Below are 18,664 nucleotides of genomic sequence, written 5' to 3'. Positions count from 1 at the left end.
AGGTATATATTAGCCATTATTTCTTATAAAAATTGGTTATTAGTGCTTGGTATTTGAATATACATGTTACTTGAGCAGAGAAATTTGTGAATGATACTAAGAAATAGATGATCTAGAAATCATTCTTATGCATTTTGGAGTGAAGAATGGTGATTATCTCCTTAATTCTGGAACCTTATTGGCTTGCTGAAACTTTGGGCAAGTCCTTTTAAACACTCTGAATATCAACTTCATTTGAAACACAAGGATACTAATTTCTAACTCACAGAATTGTTACAAAGATATAATGAGGTAAAGAACTTTAATAATCAGAAAAAAACCAGAATCATAATGGTTAAACGTACATATAATGGTTGAGATGCTAGATATTTTTTTCCATCTGAGCCCAATTTGAGCCCGAAGTGCTTCATCTCATTTCATTAATTTTTGGATTCAGTGCATCTGGGAGAAGTTTCCTACCTACCATAGTTGATCAGAAAATAGAAGTCGCTTCATCCACAGATCCACAGAAAATTATGAGTTGATAGTGTGATACAGAGAAAAGAACCAGAATTTAGAATTTGAAGACCTAGGTTTGAGATTTAACTCTGTCACTAACAAGCCAGATGATTATAGAGGTACCATTTCATTCATTTGAAACTCAGTTATTATTTTTTTATCAGTAAGGTAAATTGTGGTGATTTTTAAAGTAATTTCCAGCTTTTAAAATTCTGTGCTAAGCAGTGCATTTAATACGAAACATGAACATCTCTAGCAAATAGTGGAAAAAATATTTTAAACAATATTCCCAGTTTTTCCCCTGCAATTTACATCGTTAGTTACCTGGAACGTCATCTTCCTGTTTCAGTTTGTTTTCTTCTGTTGGTTTTCTTCTCCAGCCACTGTCTCTCTTTATGCCCATCTTATGCTCAGACATTCACGCCTTGATCCTGCTCTGGCTTCTTCTACCAGGAAGAAGAAAGCATTTTAAGGGACCCCTCTTACTTAATTGCATCATGGTTGGAAATGGGGATGAGGATTTGGGAGGAATGGTCAGTAAGGACAACCACCTCTGATGACTCAGGCCTTTGACAAGCTTTCTTAAAGCTGTGGCTTGGGCTTCCCTGGTGGCGCAGTGGTTGAGAATCCGCCTGCCGATGCAGGGGACGCGGGTTCGTGCCCCGGTCCGGGAAGATCCCACATACCGCGGAGCGGCTGGGCCCGTGAGCCATGGCCGCTGAGCCTGCGCGTCCGGAGCCTGTGCTCCGCAATGGGAGAGGCCACAACAGTGAGAGGCCCGCGTACCGCAAAAAAAGCTGTGGCTTATTTACTGTGAGAGTGGAGAGAGACATGTATGACAGTGGCTTCAGTGCTTGTTTGAATAAATTGTATAACTGCATTCACATGTGAATGCTATGTGAATACACGTCATTTATCTCGGTCCTCATATGGGCAAATGCTTATATTTGTACATTCAAATGTATCTACAAGTGTCGATGAGCAAATTGGAAGCATCCTACATAATCTCAGAACTCAAGTGAAATTTTCACATATCAACAATACTACCAACCAAACAATTTTGTTGTTATTCTAAGACAACAAATTCATTTGAATACTTGCTGGAGGAAAATATTTTATTTACTTTTTAATTGTGCAGCTAATCAAGAGAGGGTTTTTATTAAAAACTTATATTTCGTTAATAATATACGTGGAACAAAAGAATGGAAAGAAATACCGTAAAGGAGTTTGGCCAATCTAAATCTCTCTCTTGATCCATCTACCCATCCGTCTATGCATCTGTCCACCCATCCATTTATACAGTCTAATCTCTAGTTTTAGACACTGCTCAAATTTTATTTTATGATATAATTTACTTTTATAATGTAAAGTCAAAAATCCACAACAAAATAAGAAATGTATTTTGTCCAAGAAAGTCTTCTTAGGAATAAACTTACAATTGGGTGACGAAGAGTAGGGCTTCACTTTGAACTAAATTGGCTAACATAGTCTTTAAATGCTGGCATTATCCTTACATATCGATGGGGTGATTTCCAGTTAAAATTACTGGCTGGTGTGGGTGGGAAGGATGAGTCGGACTACATTTGGTCAGCATCCAGGAGGGGCCTTAATTTATTCAAAGCTGCCAAAGATCAGGACACATTTCCAGACCCTTACCCTCTGCCCTCCCCATTCTGTCCGAGCAGGCATTCCTAACTCAACAAGACTTGTCATCAGAGCCTTTTGGAGAAAGGAGTGCCTGGGGTCAACTCACTAACTCTGAAATCACTTATTGTGTTATTACTCTTCTTCATAAAGAAGGAAAGTTGACCCTCTTCTCTTCTGTTCTTTCGTCTTCTCTCCTCCCCTCCCTTACTCTCTCCTACCTAAAACTTCCTTATTCACTTCCTTCCAGCTCTGCAAGATAGTTCCTGGAGAGCTAATGTGGAGAGGAAAGGCAATTGCACAACGATTCACATAGAAGCCTGCTTTTGAAGGAGTTCTTGATTTTTTTTTTTCTTTTCTGGAGTTGGGTACCTGACCTATTCACATTGGTTGTGGCCACTAATCAAAATGAGAAGATAGTGAATTGGTCAAAACTATACTTCATTTTGCCTATATAGATTCATATCAGTAGACAAAATTGAAGATGAGAATTTGCCTCCAAGCAAACATACTCAAAGTTCTTCCCCGTGGAAATCGAAATGAATGTTGCCATAAAGGAGAGGTCAAGTATAATTAATTTCTTTTAGGCTGTTTGCCTGATTTTTGTTAAGCTCAGCCTTCTCGTTTAAGCCTTGAGGTATTTGGGAGCACAGAATTTATTTACTTTCATAGCTACCTTAATCACTGATCCCACAGCACAGACACGTGTCCTGGGCCAGGAGGAGTAGAGTATCCTGGGCTACATTTTAGATTTTTAAGGGAATTGGAAATGGAGCAAGAACTGAATATACTTTTTAAGTGGATATGTATATACTGGCTGATTATGGGCAGGATCTTCAGAAGAGGAAGCAGATGGGAGATAGGATGACGCTCTTATTTCACGAAATCCAGAAATTCTACATACATCTTCAAAGTTTTGGTGATTGTTTTTCTCTCTGAGTCTTAGAACTTAGAGAGCAATTTTATCATGGTATTTTTTTTTAAATGCCCAGTGGGGTTGGATAATATGAAGGTGAAGGGGTGCAGAGGGCTACACTTTCAGAGGATATATTGTACATCAGGAGCTGCTCTGTGCTTCACAAACTCTCCTTTCCTTAAAACCAGTCTTTGAAGTGTATGTTTTAAACCACATTTTACTAATGAAAGAACTGAGTCAGAGGGTTAAGCAGCTTGCCCCAAATCAGAGAGGAAGTGGCCAGGTGGGCATTTGAAGTAGATTGGCTTGTCTCTAGAGCCGGGGGTCTTCTACCATGGCTTACTGCTTTGTTTGCCCAAACCTTTGGTATCATCTCTTCTGAACTCAACGATGACTGTTGCTTAGATGCAAAGAGAAGAGAACAAAATTTCAAAAATCAGCCATCCCTAACTAAGGACAGTGATATATCATTTACAATATCTGCTTAGTCATCTCGACTGGTTTGCCAGCTCCTCCTGGGGTCCTCTGGTGGGATAGGACACTAATTTGGAAGCCAGCCTTCCAAGTCTGAGCATCATACCTTTGCAGGATGAAGGAGAGAAATCCCACTCTCTTCTTCATGATCCCTTTCCTCCCAGCCTCTAGCGAAGTACTACTTGCACAGTAGGTCTCCCATGAGTGATTTCTGATGATGACCTTGATGTTGCTACTAATGCATTTGCCAGGGAGAATGAAGCTCAGCCTTCTCCTTTGCCTCCAGGAAAAGTTTCCTCTTTCATTTATGTTCAGTTATTACCTCTTTCTATCTTCCAACAAGCAGTAATTGACCCAGATAAGATTTGGATTTTCAAAACAAGCTTCCTGTACTGCCTCTTTTCTTCCTTTTGGAACCCAATAGAAAATGAAAAGCAAAGAAACAATCTTGAAATACCATATGGGAGGTGTCAGTTAAAGCATTTGTGTATTAATTTGATCTCTGTATTAAAGATCACAGGCTCACAGAATCTATGGCTCTGTTATTTAGTAAATAATGTATCTAGGTTTTTCAGCCTTGAGAGACCACTTAATCTTCCTGTTGCTGCAGGGCATGGCTGGATTATCGTCCTTATATACTGATACTTTACTTTGATTCACTGGAAAGAGCACTGGAGAGGGAGTTAGGTGATTTGAGTTTTACTTTCTGAGTTTAAGCTCCATATATTATTCATATTTACATGCCTGGTGCCAAGGACAATATCAGCCAAATCTTAGGCACTCAGTAAATGTTTACTGAAAGATGTGTGATTTGGGGCAACCCTACTTGCTCTCTCTGAGCTTCAACTGCAAAATGAAGGCACTGGCCAAAAGTTGCTTCCTTTGATTCTGAAATTCTGTTAAATGTTTTGCTTTGGTATTTAAGGTCTCTTAGTCATTTATCTTCTTAACTCCTTTGGTTGGTTTCTGGCACAAAAAGTGTAGTATTTAACTTTCTTCTTTAATCTGCCTTTTTTCTCCTTTCCAAACATCTCCAAGTCATGCTAATCCTGACAAAGTTTAGTTGTTTAGGTTTTGTGTGTCTTGGGTTATCTTGTCTTCATAAGGGTGGCAAAAGCCTTCTTTTGTTTTCTACCTGCTGAAAGGCTCTTTGTGTAACTGGTCACCTCTTTTATATATTCAGCCTTAGTTTATTTGTTGACTTTTAAATGACCGATGCACATAATAGCAAAAATATTCGATAGTGAAAAATAAAGGCAGGGTGGTTCCTTGTCAATTGTGTCTTATTTAAAGCTCTGTAAATATAGTTAAGGTTTGGGTTTCATAGTCAGAATTCTTTCTTAGTAACTGTATGTAATATAATTTCACATACACCAACCACCATGGAAAATATCACTCACCTTTTATGGTCATGTTTTCACAACGGATTTATTGGGTTGACTGTGACTTGGAAGAAAAATGTGAGGATACTGACCATTTGTTTTTCAACCCACATCAGTGGTTTAATGGTTTAATCAGTGGACCTTTTCCTCAAATAACAATGTTAATCATTGATCTTATATTTGGGTAGCCTCTCTTAGTTCTCATTGATCAGGTAGGTTACATTATTCTTGAGACCTCATTTTTTTCTCATCTGTAAAATGGCGATGACAATACTCCAATAGGGTTTTGGTAATGATGAAAGAAAATGCACATAAAGAACGCTGGAAGCAGTGGTTGGCTATAGCGCACTGTCAGTAAATCAGTGAAGAGCAGCTTTTCTTATATCATTATTACTAATATGGAGGTGATTTTGCCAGAACGTTGAAGGAACTATCACAAGAAGGGCTTTGAGAGATCCATGTTCTGCCTCTAGTTAACCAGTTTACATAAAAATGATTTCAGAATTAAGTTGTTCTACATGGCAGTGGATGAACAACACTTGGACCGAAAAATATGGTATCAATTCAGATGCAGTAACAAAAACATAAGCTAAATCTCCTCATAAAGTGGGTGTTTTGCAACATGGTTTTTCTTTCCCTATTAGAGAAATATTTTCCCAAATGAAAAGAAGGTATGTTTGGGAAAGTAAAATGGCTAGCCACAATTATTTCTTAAACTGATATCATTGGTGATATTAATGGTAAGCAACCCAGAACGAGAGCGTTTCTAATATTCTACAGTTGTGCATAAATAAGGTGTAAATGGAAGAAAGATATCTAATTACTATATGGAACATGATCTTATGTTCCATTTCATGGATTTATTTTTTTCATTCATAACATCTTAGAAATGCATATTTAATCCTGAGAGATTAAAAATGCCTATTGTTCTTTCAAATTGTTTGCTGTGTCCTGATTTTCTTTCCTAACTCAATTCCATTGAATATCTGAGTTGTCACACTTTTAGTAAGTAATAACTGTGTCAAGCTGTGCTAACAAAATATCCCAGCATAACTGTTAATAAGCATTGTCATTTTCATTGTCAAGAAACAGTTTAGCTAATGATTTATCTCTTATAATGCAGCACTTGGGGCAGATGTATGACTTGTCTCTTTAGCAAGTCAAGTAATTTCTCTAACAAAATGCTAAGCACAGATGGGCCATAAGCTGTCAGTTAACTATTATTGTGTCTGCATCTGCTTGCTTTCAATGCACTGTTTTATGTATTCAGTCAGTTACTTAGCTGCAGCTCCCTGAAAAGCTGAACCTACTCTGATTGGCAAATAAAATGTTCATTTGTCTCTTCTTCCTATTGTTTTGTTTTGGTAACACATGTCAGCAGCTCAATTACCCAGTTCATTAACAGCTCCCAAAGGACATGATGGCCAGCCCGTGATAAGAGGGCAATTGTGGCACATATGGTCAATAATGGCCTCTCTCTTGGCAATTGTAAATAAAAGTCACTTGGCCCTTTTCCTTTCACAAGAACTACTGTTTTCCTGTTCCCCTTCAGCGTGCAAATTACCTTCCTTTGCTCCCTGCAATCCAATCCCAGTAAACCAAAACCTAGCTTACTGCTTTTAGAGGCACCGAGACTTTAGCACAGAGAGAGCTCTAGCTCTTAATTTTAATTATGACTGACTTTTAAGCTCTTGAGGGAGGAAAGTTCTTATCAGGGGAGACTATTCTTAGAAAGCTGTTAGCTGACTAATTAGTTAACTAATCAGTTTTCCTAATTGAATAGCAACACATTTTCTTGGGGCTTTCCTCTCTTTTTCTCTTTGAAATACGCCGGTGGTGGCTACCGCGAAGTTTCAAAAAGCCATTTAAAACAAATATTTGCCAGTAGAAATCATTTGCAGGGGTCAGGTAGGGAAGTGTGACTTCATCTTTGCTTGTTGAGAGAGATTTATTTCGTTAAAAGGATTCTTGTTACACACACGTAAATCTCAAAATAAAGGGTTTAAGAAGCCACTGGGTTAATTTGGGTCACTGTCAGGGTCCCCCAAAGTAGTAATGATTCCTTCTTCACTTTATGCCTTTGGAAGGAGGTGCTGAAACAGTAGTTTGGTTGGGATTTTGTGGCTCCTTTAAGCAACATGTTGCCTGTGTCGGGGGGAAAGAAAGGGCACAAACATGTTTTTACTTAAACACATCAAAGAATACAGCTACTAAAAATAATCACTAGCGGGGCTGCAATAAGTGAAGGAGAAATAAATAGCCTTTCTTTCTAGCTGTGTTGTTACAAAGGAGGCCTTTTAAGTAACTAATGGTCAGGTAGTGGCTATTAGGAGAGAACTCCACCGGATTACATTTCCTCAGTGTAACGTGGATAGAGATCCAACACGCACCTGAAATGCAATGTTATTGGAACCTCAGGATCCGGGGTCTTTAGGGCCATGCAGCTCAATGCCTCGGAGGCAGCTTGGCCGTTCAGCCAGCCTCTGCTTGTCAGCCCTTATCTTAAATAAACACCCAATGGTCCATGTTGTGCATTTCAAGTCACTCTCGGGCCCTGGAGCACACGCGGCCCTCCTGGACTGCCCCCGCGGCCGGCCATATTCATAACCAATCTGTACTCTCCTCCCAGGGCAGCAGGGACTCGGGGAGTTGTAGAGTGTCAGGGTTTATTTGCGCTATTTTGATTAGCACCAACCTGGCAGGAGCTTATTTTCCTTCTAATGACCCCGTGCTGTGAGAAGGCGGCTTCCGAGGGAAAGGCTTGGGTCAGAGGGGAGGGGACCGGCGTTACATTTCTGCAGCCCCCAAATGGGGACTGCTGGGCGGGAACAAGAGTAGGTGAATGGCTGGAGGGTCTTAATTAGATTTCGAGTTCTTTCAAGAACTTTTCCGAGAGAGAGCCCAGAATATCCTTGCCATACACTGTCCTGCTTTTTTTTTTTTTTTTTTTTTTTTTTTTTTTTTTTGCACTTGCTAAAGATTTTGGGGCTGGCGGCAGATTGGGGGAGAAGTTGTAGAGGCAATAAAAGCAAAACAAGACCCCCTGACCCCCCACCCAGGAGGCCACTGATCAGGTTATAACCCATCTCTCCTAGTTCATCAACGATCATGGTCACAATTACTCAAATCCTAGTTCTGAGTTAGGAATTCTGGAAAGTTCATTAGATAGCTTGAGAGTTTGTTCGGTCACACACGTTTTCTAGATCTACTTGAGGATTTTGTTGTAAATCTTTGGTGTGTTCCTTTCAGTGGGGTCTCTTCTTTTTTCCTTCTCTTGACGTATATACAATTTAAAAACATTAAAAAGTTAATGTTGCCGATTACTTCTTAGCTTGTGAATTAATGTGGCAGAGAAGCTTCCAGGTGCTGAAGTCTCTCAACTGGCTTGGATTAACCCCTACTGTGCTTCCATTTCAACCTCCCCCTCCTCCCTCCTCTGGAAAAAAAAAAAAACACCCAACCTCCCCTTTCTCATCCACTCCGGCTTTCTTTGTGTCTGGTACTCCCTGCCAGGCAGGTGTCAGAGCCCTGAATGAGGGTAAACGCTCCATTGATGGATTCCACAGATGGAGCGTGGAAATCGGTAGAATAGGCCTCGGCCACAGGCCATTTCTTGGGATCCAACAAAAGCCTCCAAATAAGTCAACAAAAATCCCAAAGATCACAAAGGGAAAATGTCATTTGTCATTTACTCTGGGCCTGTGAGGGAATATCAGACTCTTCCTGGTTTTCACCCGAGTAAACACGAGAGAGGTCATTCACATCTCTCTCAGTGTAAAAGGGCTATTTCAGATCAGAAAACAGTTACTTGTCCCATTGTCCCCTGCGTGTTGAATGGTAAAACACAAACACAGGAGACATTCTACAATTAGCCAAGTAAGTACATCCAACTTCAAGTTGACCCGTTAAAGACCTCATGGGATATACTTCTGAAATACCCTCATGCTGTCTGACACAGGGTGAAACCACCTTGTGGGGGCCCTTAGGCACGATTTTTATTTTTATGTTGTCCTTTCTTCGGTGAAACGTAGCTTGGAGTGCTGACGCTGACAGGTGTAGCTCGGAAAGGTTAGTACAGATGGAACGACCATCTGATTTGGTCTGAGGCTGTCTTACAATAAATGACAGTTGACCAAGGAAGTTCAGCCTCGAAACCTGCAGAGAGAGGTTCCCCCCACCTCCTCCCGTGTCTGTAAATTGCCTTGTGTTATATCTGGGGAAAACATGGAGTTTAAATGGTTGTCATGTTTTGATTCTTTAATTATTCAAATGAAAAGTCTTGCTGAGAAGAAAGACAGTGCCAAATGCATGCTTGTGAATGATTTTGGTTCTCCATTTTTTGCCTGTCTCCCGTCTCTGAATTATACTGGTCTGGAAACCAATAATTATAGAATTCCACGTGACTAAATCCCTATAAAGTTGAGGTAAGGTCTCATGTATAATAGCATTAACTAGGATGAAATATTTCCTGAGGCTATAGAAGAGGTCACAAGGGGTTAACGGACAAAGACATACTCTCTAATTCTGTAATTCCTTCTTTAATTAAACTTCATGGTTGGTCCGCTGGTGGTAATACTTCTGCCTTCTCCTCCCAGTTTGATTTGTTTCCGAAGGAAGAATTTGTAATCCTATGGGGTATGATTGTTGCCTATGCTTGATCTTTTTTTTTTTTTTTTTTCTTTAAGCAGAAAATGTCCATTTTCCCAAGGTTGATTTGGGGAGTTAATGTGAGATGATTGGGATAACTAAAAATTTTGCTCCTAAGACCTAGAATTAACTTCACATAGAAAAAGAAGAAATGAACTTATTTTAAAATTAAGAGTAAAGCACAGAGTTGAAACACTCAGGCACCTGGGTGAGAGGTGACATTTTCCTGGTGATCACGCTGAGGTTTCTGCTGAATAACTTGTGACTATCCCAGCAGATTTCAAGTTTTTATTCCTGCAGTTTTTTTTTTTTGTTTTTTTTTTTGCGGTATGCGGGCCTCTCACTGTTGTGGCCTCTCCCGTTGCGGAGCACAGGCTCCGGACGCGCAAGCCCAGCGGCCATGGCTCACGGGCTTAGCTGCTCCGGGGCATGTGGGATCTTCCCGGACCGGGGCACGAACCCGTGTCCCCTGCATCGGCAGGCGGATTCTCAACCACTGCGCCACCAGGGAAGCCCTATTCCTGCGCTTTTGCCTAAAAAGAATTTGAGGTTACATTACAGCTCTTGATATCCTTTCACTAAGGTGCCTTTAATATAAAAAAAGAAGACTTTAATAAAGATATAAACGGAGTGATCAGTTCAACTGCTTGTGAACAATAGTATTTTCCCTATTGACCCTGGATCTTAGAACTAAGGGTCTGTGATGATTATTAATGGAGACTGCACATGGTCAGACTGACTGCTTTAATTTCTTAAATTCGTTCAATATCTTGGAAAATTGATCCATTTCTTAGTGCTTTATTGTTGTTAAACATCTATACTTTGAATATATAAAGAATTCAATAAATATTTGTTGAGTTAAATTCAATTGGGAAATTGATTTGGCATATAATATTGATTAAACTGTTGTATTTCTGTCAATTTCATTTGGTTCTAAGAAGTTTTGAAAATTTGGGACAAATAAGAATAGTAGTGGCTATCAGCTAAATGATTTACATTGGGATTCCTGTTTTGGTGTGTTTCCGGTATTCCTCTTCAAAAGGACTTGTGTGTGTGTGTGTGTGTGTGTGTGTGTGTGTGTGTGGTAAAGAAACTCAACACCTATTTAGAACACTCCAGGCTAGATGGGAGAGAGTTCTCTGCAGTCCCATAAACCTGGGTCAAATCCCAGTTTCCCAGTTGTGTGACCTGAATAACCTCTCTGAATCTTTCCTTTTTCTGGGGTGAGTATTTGCTTCACGGGTTTTTGTGTGGTTATGTAAGGAAAGGAGAGAAATTCTCCACTTCTTGGTAAGGTTTGCTCCAGGTTCATTGGTGACATTGAGTTAAACAAATGTACAAGTCAGAGAATGGATTGCGAAGGGGTTTTGGTAATAGAGTCAAAACTTTCAAAGTCTGATAAAAATATGGACTGGGATAAAATCTGAGAATTTTTATGCAATTAAAACAATAAAATCTCCACTTAAAGGACTATGTATTATGTATTGATATGGTTTTTCTTGTGAGAACTATTCTGGAATTTCAAATTAGGGGACAATATCTCTAAAGGACAGTAAAGCAAACTTTGTGAAGGCAGGTGTAGAATGTGACTGAGCAACTTACATGTATGAAAGTCTCCCTTTAATGTTAAGGCCAGACGGTATAAACAGACTGAAGAAATTATATTTAATCTAGTTGCTATATCCTGGCAATTTATTAACATTTAGGTAACTGTCTTGCTAACACTGCTTGTAGTTTTCAAGTCATAGCTTAAATATTATTCACAGAAAAAAAAATAATTTCTTTCTGTCAAGCTGTCTGAAAGAAAAGCCTTATTTTTACTTTGCTGAAATACTTAGCATGATTAGATACTTGGTATCTAGTATCGAATTTGTTCCAGTATCTGGAATAAAGTTAAATATGTAAAATAGAACTTCAACAGATTGATTTAATTTGTGCTATTAAAATGGGATTTAAGTTTTAGACTTGTTTTTGGTAAAAACTGAATGATTCAAATTTAGGACATTATTGTGAACCATGTTCTGTATAAATAATACATTTTAGGGCTTCCCTGGTGGTGCAGTGGTTAAGAATCCGCCTGCCAATGCAGGGGACACGGGTTCGAGCCCTGGTCCAGGAAGATCCCACACGCCGCTGAGCAACTAAGCCCGTGCTCCACAACTACTGAGCCTGCGCTCTAGAGCCTGTGAGCCACAACTACTGAAGCCCGCCTGCCTAGAGCACGTGCTCCGCAACAAGAGAAGCCACCGCAATGAAAAGCCTGTGCACTGCAACGAAGAGTAGACCCTGCTCACCGCAACTAGAGAAAGCCTGCGCGTGGCCATGAAGACCCAACGCAGCCAAAAATAAAATAAATTAAAAAAAAAAATTTTTATTCTTTTGAGTAGTATAAGAAATGGTAGTGTTTCCATCTTTAGAAAGAGCTAGTATTTCCTAGCTGGTAGATTAATCTAGGGTTGCTGACTGAACATTTTTTAAAGCCCACATCCTTTTGGAGTGTACAGATGGGGAAAAGTTAGAATTGACTTGTAAGGTGGTGGCTTCATCGTGTCAAAAGTGATCAGTTGGTTCAGATAATTTTCTAGCAGAAAACAGGCAAATCATTTCCCTAGTGTCTTTAAAATGATGCTATTTGGAGTTTTTCCTAGTTAGATGGAACCTTTGGATTGCTTTTGAATAAACAGTCTAGAAATAAAAGTAGTAATTTGCTAGCTTGTTAAAGAAAAATTTATTTTCGGTGGTAAAGGCTGTGCTATTGAACTCAGATATTCTGAGTCTTGTTTATCACTGGCTGTTGGTGGTTCTTCATCTTTTTAAAAAAAATCACAATCCTCTTTGAAAAAATTGGTAATTATTGCCTAGAAAAATTCAGGCATGCAAGTACTTGCAAGAATTTCCAAGTAATTTTCAAGGATTCACAACCCCCGCCCCAAAGCTCATCTATAAGTGGTAGTTGGGTGATTCATAAGAGCAGAATTTCCATTTTAAAGATGTAAAATGGTGACAGAAAAGTGAGTTTTGGTTCAAAACTTAATTTTTCTCCTGTACGTCTATTCATTTAGCATGTATTTATTGAGCACCTATTATGTTCCAGCAGTAATTCTAGCAATGAACAAGGCAAAGGAAGGATCTTGAGCTCACAGAGCTTCTATTCTGGGGGATGTTAATTGTTAAGGTGAAACAGTGGTCTTGACCCTCAGAATTAACTCTGGTTGGTACTTGTACATCTAAGCAGCCCTTTTTCTCCAGAAACCAGCGATGATTTTGATTAATTGACCTGACAGTGCATGGCACATCATATTTACTTGGGAGGATTTACTAGCCCCAGAGACTCCCAAAGGAAACATGAAAATTTCCACATACTATTATCCTAATGGGATCATAGTAAGAGAAAGTGCAAGCAAAGATTTAAGGTTTTCACAGGCAGAGGAGAGATTTTGGTTAGTTCTTAAATGCTCTTGAGTTTTTCACCTGAATTCACTTAGACAGAAAAGTCAGGGCAACAGAAACTGGAAGCATGGAAGGAAAACATTTTATAAAAATTTATTTTCTTCTTAGGGGAATGAGTAATCTGTTTCTTGGGGAGTATATTATTTATAACTGAAAAAAATACAGGTGGGAGCAATTTTTTGGATAAATTGTGGCAGAAAATATTTTATATACTTGGGAATTTTGAGGGGGGAGTGAATAGTTAATCTGAAATATTCTGTAGAGAGTGTTCTTAAAGTGTCTGTCCAGGATCAGTAACTTCAGAGTCAATCACCAGGGAATGTGTTAAAAATGCAAATTCTCGGGCTTCCCTGGTGGCGCAGTGGTTGAGAGTCCGCCTGCCGATGCAGGGGATATGGGTTCGTGCCCCGGTCCGGGAAGATCCCACGTGCCGCGGAGCGGCTGGGCCCGTGAGCCATGGCCGCTGAGCCTGCGCGTCCGGAGCCTGTGCCCCGCAACGGGAGAGGCCACAACAGTGAGAGGCCCGCGTACCACACACACACACACACAAAAAAAAAAAAAAAAAAAAAAAAAAAAAAAATGCAAATTCTCAGAGCCCACCCCAGACGTATGGAATCAGGAGAGGGGACAGCCATCTGGTTTTTAACAGGTTTTTCTAGTGATTCTGATGCTCCAGAGGTTTGAGAACCACTGCCCTACAATTAGGCACAAATTATTGTTCTTTTAATTTGGTTCACATTTATTAAAGGTATACACATGCAAGTTGTATTGGCTGCTTTTGAAGTTTATAATGCAGCGAATGACATATTTCTTAGCATGTTAATACTCCTGTAAAATATTAGCATACTTAAAATCTATTTTTCTCTCTTTCAGTTAATACTAAAATTTCCTAAAATAAGATTTATATTAAATTAGACCATTTTACATTAAATTAGATAACATAATTGAAAAACCAAGCATAATGGCTAACATACAGTAGAGCATTACATATTATAATTTCCTGTTGCTTTTATGTACCAATATTGGTTTTCTTTGATTTGTCATATATATTATTAATTCAATCTCTTAATTTCACAGTATTTGAATGTGAATAAAATGTAGAAGTACTAAAATATTAGAAAACTTAAAATTATATTTGTGGGTTATTTTGGATGTGTACCTTTTGGGACAGCTTATAATTTATACTGAAGTAAAATGAAATTTTAAATTTCTATAGGGCAGAATTAAGTTTGAGCTTAAGAGAAAAGAGAATTAGTAGTACAGGAGATACTTCGTTTTAGGATTGCTTCTAGCACTTCCTGCTTTTCCCCAGGTTCTACCAGCCTGAGGGTGCAAATGAGTTACCTTGACATTGACATCAGTCATCTACAGTTTCCTGGCTTTCTCTCCTCATTTGCTGACAGCATACCTCAGCCTCTTCCCCAGAGGATCCTCCAGTTATTTGGGAAGTTTTGAGAGCATTTGCATGTGTTCAGGGGCAAGGCTGCTCTGGCTCCCATGCTATGCTCAGAGTCCGTGGCCTGGTAGCCCTCTGACAACTTCTGCCACTGTCCTGGGGTCCAGGCCTGTGGGAGGGGGCTGCTCTCCTACCGAGAGCCCTCTGTCTGGTGCATCCTCGAGCTGAAGAACCTGCTATTGGCCAACAGGTACTCTCTACTGTCACAACTCACAGACACCAAATTGCATCATTAATGCACATTTCCACTTAATTTCTCAGCTCCTCCTCCTGTTTCTTGGGCACCTGCAAACTGGAAGGTCTCCTTCCTTGATGCATGCTCATACAGGGAAATTCAAGCTTTAGTGAGGAGGGGGCCTGTAGCAAGGCTGGCTTCAGGGACGTGTGCCCCTTGCAGTCGCTCAGGGCCCCATGTGCAGAAGGCCCTGTGCTTAGTTTTATGCTCTGTAGTTGCCATCTTGAAATTCGTGATAACCTGTGAACACGGGGGTCCTGCATTTTTATTTTGCACTGCGCTCCTCAAACTAGGCAGCGGTCCTAAGCAGCTGCCTATCAGACCCAGACTCTGAACTTCTGCTGAGAAACAGTTTAGTAGACTATGCCTGCTTCTTCCTGAGTCTGTTCTTGAGATTGCATTAACAATAGCTAAACTCTCCTTAAAGCATTTCCTAATATCTGGCAATGAGATAGTAAATTTAACACGGTGTTTCTTATAGGAGCGGTACAGTCTACAAATTTATAGGAACCCTGCACTACTTCATGATTATTGCCTTTTTAGATACGAAGTCAGTTTTGGAATATTAATTAAAAAAAAAATCACTTTTAAACAAATTTTTTCCTGGTGAAGATTGATCAGGAACCAAATTAAATGTGATTCATTTATTAGACAAGAACAGAGCACGCATTAAAGGTTAAGGACATGGGCCAGTCAAAATGGAGTAAGGCCTGTCTCTGCTTTCTAAGAGCTCATAATGAGCTTAGAATGACAGATGCAGAGAGCAATCATTTCTGCCTGAGGGCCTTGGAGATGGGATGGGGAAGAGATTAAATACCATTTAATAATGTAATACTGCAAGGAGGGGCTTTGTGCTTCAGACTAGGATTTGAATCATTATAGCTTGGTCAGACTGGTTTTTGGTTTTTTGGGGTTTTTTTTCATATTTTGGCTGCTCCAAGAAGCTTGCGGGATCTCAGTTCCTTGACCAGGTATCGAACCTGGGCCGTGTCAGTGACAGTGCTGAATCCTCACCGCTCAGCCACCAGTGAACTCCCCAGACTTGTTTTTTGATTCAATTTGATCACTTTTTTTCTCCTGTGCTTTTAGCCTCGGCACCCCAATCAGATGAAGGCTCTGACATCGACTCTGAACCAGATTTACCACTCAAGAGGAAACAGCGCAGGAGCCGAACCACTTTCACAGCAGAGCAGCTTGAAGAACTGGAACGGGCTTTTGAAAGAACTCACTATCCTGATATTTACACTAGGGAGGAACTGGCCCAGAGGGCAAAGCTCACCGAGGCTCGAGTACAGGTACTGACATCCAAACATCCCCGTCCTGCTTAAACCCACACAGGAAACAAGAGTGTCTTCTCCTCTAAAGCATATTTCAGACCAAGAAAGTAAATATATCAGGAATGGGCCTTCATTGTGAATGGCAGCCTCTCACATTATAAAGTTCTTCCTTTCTCTCTCGTTTCTTTCCTTCATATTTCGCCTTGTCGCGGTAATGACATCATGACCTCCGTTTCCGTTTTATTGCATGTGCTTGGTCCAAGCACCTCGTGCCAACACCCCCCCTCGCCCCCTGCCCCGCCATCTCCCCCAAGGTATGTCTGTGGTATACAGCAAAATATTACTTTGCTAACCAGTCAGAAAATTTTCCTTTTCCTCTTAATAGGTTGATAAGTCCAATGAAATTTATTGATGTGATGGCTATATTTGGCTTCTTTTCTATCACATTATTTGATACAAGTATTTTATATGTATAGATTTAAAACTGTGATCCATTTAATTAGCTTTCTTTGTATTCTTAGTATTTTTTTTTGTATTTATGAAAGTATACATTCTTATTTTAGACTTTGGTTGTCATTACGAGGAGAATGTAATTATATCAGGTATATCACAGAGAAGGGTGTCAATTCACATTATTTATTCATCATTTCAGGAATCCTTTTTATGTACCAAGCACTGTATAGACTTTGGGGGTGGTACATAGATAATAGCAAAATTTTGAGTGGTTCCTCTGTGCCGGGCACTGTTCTAAATGCTTTATGAGAATTAATTCATTTACTCACCATTAAAACCCTAGGTTGGTGCTATTAATATCCCCAATTTATAGATGAGGAAACTGAGTCTCAGACTATTTAAGTAGCTACCCAAAGTCATGTAGCTAGTAAGTGATCGAGGTAATTGGATTCCATACACTTCCTCCCTATGGCCTTTTAATTATGAAGATATGCAAAGTTATATAAGGTAAAATCCCTTCCTTTAAGTCTAGAAGTATTTCAAGTAACTATATTATTTAAAGAACTTTTTTTTTTTTTGTGGCACGCGGGCCTCTCACTGCTGTGGCTTCTCCCGTTGCGGAGCACTGGCTCCGGACGCGCAGGCTCGGCGGCCATGGCTCACGGGCCCAGCCGCTCCGCGGCACGTGGGATCTTTCCGGACCGGGGCACGAACCCGTGTCCCCTGCATCGGCAGGCGGACTCTCAACCACTGCGCCACCAGGGAAGCCCAACAGCAAACTTTTGAGTTGTATCTGAAGTAGGTCAGTGGCAGCGGGAATGGAAAGGAGAGAACTGCCTTGAAAGGTGGAATGTAGGCAACGGATTGTGTGAGCTGGAGGTGGGTGCAAAGGTGAGTGTAGAGAAGAGTCACAGATACACTGGGGTTTGCAACACAAATGTTTTACAGCTGGAGCTATTCAATCCCTCTAACTAGTACGTTGGGATATAGCGCTCCTTCCCAGAAATGACCACCACTAACCACAAATCATTATGATATTTATATATGTATATATAAATATCACATTATTTTATAGTAATATATACAGTGTATGCATTATAATATATATAATAATGCTACCAATATTACATATATCAAATCTATTTGCTTTTATTATAGTTCTGTGATCACCTGGTTTAAATGTAAAGTGAGGTCCGTTCATTCTTCTGTTCTTTTGGCAAACCTTTATTGAGTGCCCACTACATTCCAGGATCTGGTCCTTATCCTCTCTGGCTGGCCAAGCCCACATACTGGGTCTGTCCTTAAGATAGATTGAAGATCAGTTCTGAACTCAGAGTCAAAAAATAAACATCGGCTCTAAAGAAATCAAACAAAGAGAGTGATGGAAAATTGAAGCGTATCCTGTGTTGCTCTACCTCTTTCATTGTTGCTTTTGCCAAAGGCAAGGATGGGGGGACAGAGTTAATCTCAACCGCATGCAGCTTGTACAGTGCCTGGCACTCGCATCTGGCTCAGTGAACGTCAAAGGAGAATAAGAATGGCCCATTAACTTCCAGAGGACATGGGATCAAACCAATAAAGGGTGGTTCATATTTTTCTATACAGTGACCTCCTCTCCAAAGCGGGGCCCTCATTAACCTAACAGCTGTCCTAATGTGGCTTTAACCCGGTGACTCTTTACATTCCTTATGGCTTCATTAGTTCCCTTGAGACACATCATGTCTTGCACCACAGCTATGATCTACAGCCTAACAAATTCCCTACAACACCCGGCATATGGATCTTTTACTTAACCCAGCAGGAAAAAGAAGGGAGTAGTTAATCACTGATTAAAATGCCCGAACAAAATCCTTTAGTTTTTAGAAGGATCTGGGAAAGCAGTAGCAAAGTCAACTCAGTTTGAGTGATAGCCAGAGAGTGTGAGTTATTTTAATTTGGGGCACCTGGGAAAACCCAACACCAACCCCACCCCCCCGCAAAAAACCCAAATGTGTGTACATTCCTTTTTTTTTCCTCCCGGGGTGGGGGGGGAACCTTCTAAACCCTTCTGGATAAAAATGAGACTAAAGCTTTAATAAATTAGACCTATGTCAGTATTTCATAAAAATTTATTTAGACAGTAGCTATGTTATATTTATCAGAGTCAAATCTGAGTATACAATCTAAGAATTATTGTACAGCAAAGACTAATTTGCCTAATTCACCTCCTGGATAGCTGTTACTATGCGAATA

At 40.0% G+C, this 18,664-nt stretch overlaps 1 protein-coding gene across 2 annotated transcripts in view; it reads left to right on the top strand.

The window, feature by feature from the left end:
- PAX3 (paired box 3) overlaps positions 1-18,664 on the top strand; it is a 92,797-nt gene that overhangs the window by 47,741 nt on the left and 26,392 nt on the right. For both annotated transcript variants that reach the window (XM_059055246.1, XM_067027557.1), the window contains exon 5: positions 15,792-15,997. In XM_059055246.1, coding sequence (XP_058911229.1) covers positions 15,792-15,997 — 206 coding nt within the window. The remainder of the gene's footprint in view (positions 1-15,791; positions 15,998-18,664) is intronic.

This window comes from Kogia breviceps, chromosome 2 (assembly GCF_026419965.1).
Source record: "Kogia breviceps isolate mKogBre1 chromosome 2, mKogBre1 haplotype 1, whole genome shotgun sequence".
NCBI classification, from domain to species: Eukaryota; Metazoa; Chordata; class Mammalia; order Artiodactyla; family Physeteridae; genus Kogia; species Kogia breviceps.
Note: the sequence above shows the minus strand (reverse complement) of the source record. Positions and strands in the feature narration are given on the sequence as shown.